The sequence below is a fragment of the Myripristis murdjan genome, chromosome 4, assembly GCF_902150065.1.
Source record: "Myripristis murdjan chromosome 4, fMyrMur1.1, whole genome shotgun sequence".
Lineage (NCBI taxonomy): Eukaryota > Metazoa > Chordata > Actinopteri > Holocentriformes > Holocentridae > Myripristis > Myripristis murdjan.
The window spans coordinates 22,050,956-22,057,475 of record NC_043983.1 but is presented as its reverse complement, the minus strand read 5'-3'; the positions used below and the strand labels follow the sequence as shown (position 1 = coordinate 22,057,475).

General features: G+C 42.2%; 2 protein-coding genes across 2 annotated transcripts; one reads left to right on the top strand and one right to left on the bottom strand.

Annotated features, from left to right (window-relative positions):
- Positions 1 to 71: 71 nt before the first annotated feature.
- LOC115358151 (interferon-induced protein with tetratricopeptide repeats 1-like) lies at positions 72 to 1,622 on the top strand. The gene is made up of 2 exons (XM_030050001.1): positions 72 to 110; positions 284 to 1,622. Exons 1-2 carry the CDS (start codon positions 106 to 108, stop codon positions 1,620 to 1,622), a joined length of 1,344 nt encoding a protein of 447 aa, XP_029905861.1. The 5' UTR covers positions 72 to 105.
- Positions 1,623 to 2,298: 676 nt separating this feature from the next.
- Positions 2,299 to 6,356, bottom strand: prpf38a (pre-mRNA processing factor 38A). Its single transcript, XM_030048750.1, has 10 exons — positions 6,161 to 6,356; positions 5,626 to 5,785; positions 5,192 to 5,313; positions 4,750 to 4,835; positions 4,545 to 4,655; positions 3,954 to 4,060; positions 3,810 to 3,836; positions 3,430 to 3,521; positions 3,055 to 3,103; positions 2,299 to 2,771 (listed from the first exon to the last, which is right to left on the bottom strand). The coding sequence occupies exons 1-10, from the start codon at positions 6,288 to 6,290 to the stop codon at positions 2,726 to 2,728; spliced, it is 930 nt and encodes a 309-aa protein (XP_029904610.1). The 5' UTR covers positions 6,291 to 6,356; the 3' UTR covers positions 2,299 to 2,725.
- Positions 6,357 to 6,520: the final 164 nt, after the last annotated feature.

Genomic DNA, 6,520 nt, shown 5'->3' with positions numbered 1-6,520 from the left:
TAAACATGACAGCTTTCATGGCACTACACCCAAAGCAAAAGCACAGGGATAAAGAACAAGAAACTCACTAATACTGGGTCAACAAGGCGAGCTAACAGGCCCATCATGAGGTGAGTACAATCTGAATGTGTCTTATTTATGATTATATGTGAGTAATCAATAATATGACCAATATCAAGTTGTATAACTGCCTTCTGTTAGATCTGTCTGTCATACGCCACAGAAGACATATCCTACATCCTTCATCCAGTGTCACTGTGTTTTATTTTCATTATCATGTCAGTGCTGCTCAGAGTGTAACCTCACTGAGGGCCAAACTGGAGACGCTGCAGTGCCACTTCACGTGGGAGCTGGACCACAGCAGATCAAAACTTCTGCTCCTCAGGGACAACCTGGAGGATATTGGCAGCGAGGAGGGATACCTGTGGCTGGGTCATATTTACAACCTGCAGGCGTACATACACTTCCACTTGAGCTCTGAAGACGACACCCTGGGGTCGACTACGGACGACGCTCTGCAGAGCTTCAGCAGGGCAGCGGAGGCCTTTCGCCAGATCAGGAACACGGTCTCAGATGAGGGTCCCTGGCTGGTGGTGAACTACGGGGACTCGGCTTGGCTGCACTATCACCTGGGAGAGAACGCAAAAAGCTGGTCTTATGTGGCAAAGGTGGAGGCCCTGCAGCTGGAATATCCATCTCCCTCCCAGGATGAGCTCCATCCAGAAATCTATGCTGAAAAAGCGTGGACTCTGATGAAGTTCAGCCCTGACCGAAAGATGGAGGCTGTAGAATGCTTCCGGAGAGCCATCAGGATGGAGCCGGACAGGGTGGAGTGGCACACCAGTCATGTCTTGGCACTGGAGGGTGCGTTTGAAAATCGTACCCCTGAGCAGGAGGCTGACATCTTGGGGAGACTGAGAATTGCTAAGGAGCATGACCCAGAGAATTTGTATCTTGCTGCTGTTTACCTGGGGAAACTTGCAAAGACCGGTGGAATAATTGAAGATCAAGCACGTGAGCTGGCTAAAAGGGTTTTGAAAAAGCCTGTCAGCAGCTACAGTGGCATCAGACCATTACTGAGACTTTACAGGATGTATTTATCCATTGATGAGGCCATTGATTTGGCAGATGAGCTGTTAGAAAGACACCCAAATGAGCGCTATCTGAAAAGCTGTCTTGCAACCTGCTACAAATGGAGGATCTTTTCAGACAAGGACAACCCCCTGAAGCAAAGTATGATGGAAAGAGCAATCAGTCTTCACAAGGAAGTGATTTCTCTGTATCCTCATTCTTCATTACCGACAAAAATTGCCCTTGCAAATATATACGCAGAGTCAAGTCAACATGACAGCGTTCAAGCTGACCAGATATACGAGGAATTGAAAGAAAGCAACCTGGAGCTTGCTCAGTTACAGATGGTTTACAACAGCTACGCAAAGTACTTAAACCACCACAAACAAGAGCGCTACAGGTCAATAGACTTTCACATGAGGGCAGCAGAAATACCACAACCATCCAACTCCCGTAAGAACAGCATAAAAATTTTGAGACAAATTAAAGACAGGGGTAGGAACAAAATGTGTAGAGAAATAGAATTTTTTTTGATTAACCTCCAAGAGTAGGAGCCTAACGTACGATTGGCAATTTGAAATTACTGAACAGCTGTAATGACAGGGCTGGAAATAGGCCACGATACATATTCATGTCCTGAGGTTATCTTAGATGGGAGGTGTTCTGAGTCTTTGTGGTGCGGAAGAAAATCTGTTTGCATATAAACCTTATAAATGAATTAATTCTTTATATAAATACATTCCACAACCCCTCTGTGACTGTATAGTTATGTAGTTACAGTCATTTATACTCTGGATCCTAGTACAATATTCCCTAGAGGTGTATATAATATTGTTATTTCCCTACTACTGACTTCAATCACTTCTTAAACTTGTCAGGTATCTACAGATGCATAGTCTACAAATAATGTATTTAAGTTCCTAATTTTCTATTCTTAACTTTCCATATACTGCTTATGCTCATTTTATCTTTTAAGTTGATCATTTGGTTTCTGATTCCTCAAATATAGCCAAGTAATATGACAGCAATAGGATTATATTGAGATTAGGTAATCTCTTGCCTTTGATTCATTTTGTTACAATAACTTGTGACTGCAAGATGATGAATGTTTCCTCCCCAACCCTCTGCATTCATGTGAATATGCAAATGAAACTTCTGTTATCTAAAGTGAGTGGCTTGCCTTTATTATTGTTAAATCAATTTAGAGTCAATAAAACATTTCATAAGCACAAGACTAATGAAGCAGGGGAGCTTCTTTATTTTTATGATGAATGTCAAATAATCCTGCTCAATTCAGGCAGGAAATTAAACCATTTTTTACAGGAACTGCATTTTTTGACACCGACATGTCCAAAACATATTAAAGGTGGAGACAACTATTCTCAACAATGGACAACATTAGTTTACTGTCTAGCAGTGCAAGGCTCAGTTACAACATACCGGCCGCCTCTGTCCTATTTATTATATACTGAAAATTACGTTGAAGGTATTCACATGTGTAAAATATTTAGACTGGTTCAATATTTCAAGGTAAAAATCACACCCAGAAACAGAATTAAAAAAAAAAAAAAAAGAAAAAGGAAATTTCATACAAGATTTGGAGCTAAGAACTTTGTCCACTTGCAGGTAAAAAAAGAAACAACCAAAAAAAAGATCACTCGTTTCCTCTTCGACTTTTCTTGTGACTCTTCTTTGAACTCCTGTAACATAAAATAAAATAAATAACTCCTGCCACAAGCTTGGTATAAACAGGCCGATTCAATGAATGATGTGTCCATACACACCTATGACTGAGATTGGTGATAATCTGGTAACAGCATATAGTGAGATTCTGGGTTTACTTTGTCTCCATTAAAGACTGTTTTCATATTAACACTCACATACTCAGAAACATGTAGCGCATTTGGGAAACAGGCACAGCAGCAGGTTATTATGTTTCTTTACATTTAATGACATCTTCTCGCCTCCCGTTTTACCACTCACCTTTCTGGGGACTTGGAGTGGCTGCGATGTCTGTGGCTTCTGTGGTGACCTGGTGAAGAGCAAAGAGCTGGAGTTCAGAAAACGGGGGAAACCAGTGTCTTCAAAACATCACCCCATTCTTTTTTTAATGTTTTCCAGCTCAGTAGCCATACAACCCCATGAGGGATGTGATCAGAGTAATTATATTTGGTGGCTGTCCCATCCCATCCCTAATGAATAATTTAAGATACACATCATAAAACAGAAATCTTATAAGTGTGTGTTTTGCTGAGACAGTGGCCTGCTTCTATCCCATCATTTCCCCAGTACATTATGGTTTAGAAACAGATGCCCCACATCATCCTCTATCAAATTATCCACTGATGGGAGTGGCACCTGGGGATTTGGAGCGGTGGCGTCTGTCTCTGGACCTGCTGCGGTGTCGGCGGGGGCTCTTGCTGCGATGGCGGTCTCTGCGCGGAGACGGGCTGAGTACAGATGACACAAATGAGCAGAACATTAACTGAGACAGAGAGGAAGCCCAACCATAGCTCGGTCTGCACAGAAACTGACAGTATACTAAATTGACCACATGAATGACCACAAACGGAGTGATTTTTTTGGAAGCTGTGACAAAATGCAACTGTGTGATCAGAACTACATAAACACTAGAAATAACGGGGGAAAAGAAAATTGAAATATACATTAGAAGATGGCAGTTTCCTTTAGAGTAGAGAGGGAACATCTATAAAATTTCAAAATAAAAGAGCATGTACCTTCGCCTCTTTGGTGATCTGCTCCTCCTGGAAGGAAATTAAAGGAATTTGACATTTTATTCATCATCTGAGAGTAAAGATATATTACGACCTTTTAGTACAGTGTCTGTTATAAAACAAAGAATAAATAAACTGAAAACAGACCGTCTGGGTGAGCGACTGCGTCTGTAACGTGGCGATGGGGAGCGACGGGGTCTGTCGTTGTCACGGTAACTGCGTCTGTGGGGCTCAGGGGTCTGTAGTCTCTCTGGCTGCATGCAGTGAGAAGGACAGGCACCGTTTCAGGATCCAATAAAACTCTACATGACATCTCTTAGGTTTCACTGATCTTATTTCCATTAAAAGGCCAACATGGGCCAACACAGGATGAGGCTTTAGTCAGGCCTCTAGAAATTAAATGTTCACAATTGTGTCTGTACCATGTTAGAACAGGGAACATTTACAAAGCCTACACTGTCAAATTAACAAAAAAAATTAAAAAAAAAAAAGACTTTAAATGTGATCCCGAAAAGGCAAAGACAGCGATAACAAGAAGCCCCCTGGAATTTCTTCATTTTCCTGTCTAGCTGGAAGTATATGTGCAAGCAGATGTGTATTTACTGTAGCTTTATGCCACTCATATACGTTCACTGACAGTACACTGCCCGGTGTTATGCTTACTGTGCCCTCTGCTGCACCCCAATTTTCAAACGGGATAAAAAAATATCCTTGGTAAGGTTTTTGAGGTTATCTTACCTTCTCTTCCTCCTCATCTTCCTCTTCGCTGCTCTCCACCTCATCCAGGTCTTCCTCCAGAGCACTGATACGTGTGTCTAACAGTTCAGCCTCCTCAAGGACTTGTCTTTTCTGCAACACACACACACACACACACACAGAGAGAGCTTAGTGGCAAAGGTTTTGTCAAGCAAGGCATGTGTTTATAGACATGATGCCAACTCACCTGAAGCCTCGGCAAAATGATGTCGCACACTCTCTCAGCGTGAAGAAGCTCATCGATGAACTCATCCACATGCATGAGCTCAAACTCTGGAACAGAAAAATCAAAGTAAGATCACAAACAAAAACAAACTGTTACAGAACGACAGCGGCGACTAGGAATGACAGCCCCAGACTTCCACAACACAATGTAACCAAATGGCAACGTGCATTCACTGTGGCAAGCTTGGGGACTGTCTAGCAGGAACAAACACTAGCTTTCTACTTTACTCTTGAATTTGCACTGCAATCTGGGTGACACTGGGAGAATAGTATTATTATTATTATTGCTATTACACATGTGGTTGAACTTGCTTGCATGAGTTAGGTAATTTATTTCCCTAATAACAATTCACCTCAGTAACAACCCTGTGTAGGCGGTGGGTCCACTTTAAGTTAAAACTCACCTCCATTTCGGTTCTGACGCTTGATTTTTCTGTAGTCGTTGTATAGAGGCTCCAAGTACTTGTAACAGTCCACCGAGGTTCCTGTTAACCTCATGTACGTTGCTCCAAGTAGGCGAACATATCTAATAAAGAGAAGGGAGAACAGGTTGATAGAGAGAGATAGATGCATTACACACCATGATGCGATGCTTGAGATTGTCCCATACCAGATTAACATTAAAGCATAAATGCTGTTGTTTATTAGACCCTGTTGTGAAAGTTATCTAAAGACCAGGGGAGACTGAAAATGCAGTTTGTTTATAATAAAATGAACAGGTATCATAAACAGCAGCTGCAACATATTTCAAATCCATTTATCTTGTCTAATGTTTCATGCCTGTTGACAAAATGGACATCACCCTCTTCATTTTGCTCCCTGGGTGCATCACACTTACTTGAAGTCCTCGTTTTTAATAAACTCCACGATGATGTCTTTCTCGGGCTGAATCTGCAGCATCTTCAGCGTCAGACACAGGAAGGGAGTGGGCTTGATGTTTCCACCATAAACTCCGCCGACAAACTTGAGCTCCATGGCTTTGTCAACAACTAACTCGGCTGAGGACCAAAACACAAGATGCGCATTTGCCTTTAGAGGATAAACTAAGATTTTGGGGGGTGTTATATGGAAAAGACAATGTGCTAGAAGACGCTTGCCTGTAACCGAACAGAAAAATAACGAATGCAATAATTTAATTTAACGTCGAGTTGTTGTTGTTGTTGCTGTGAATTAAGCCGGTCCACCGTTTGAAAAGCCACTTCTTGGGACCTTAAAATGCCATGGGAGTTGTATAACCTTAAATAAAATTACTTTATCTGAGGTTAGTGCCTGATTTTCCTCTAAGGTTAGAGTTAATAATAATGTGTTCACTTTAGGGGCTGACGTTAGAGGTTAGGTTAGCCACTTAGCTTGGATGCTAACATGCCGCTTACCCGTAAGTCCAAAACACTCCTCTTTCCAGTATTTCGACTCGTAGATTCGGGTCCTGATGATTTTCTCCACCAGATACTGCGGGTTCGTCCCGTGTATGCTGTTTGCATCTTTAACCGTTCGGTTTGCCATCGGGATTGAGAAGTGTGTCTCTTTAGCAAACCGCGGCGGAAGTACCCCGCTCCTCTGGCAACGGCATTAACTTCCGGTGTCAGCGTCCGTCGCCGTGATTGGTCGATCGCTTTGGAAAACGGAAGCGACCTCATTTTCGCGCGAAACTGCGGCAGATGAGAGTTGTGTGAGTTGTGTTCTGTACAAAGTGCGAAACGTCGTAATCAAACTTGAATTTTTTTTAAAAGAAA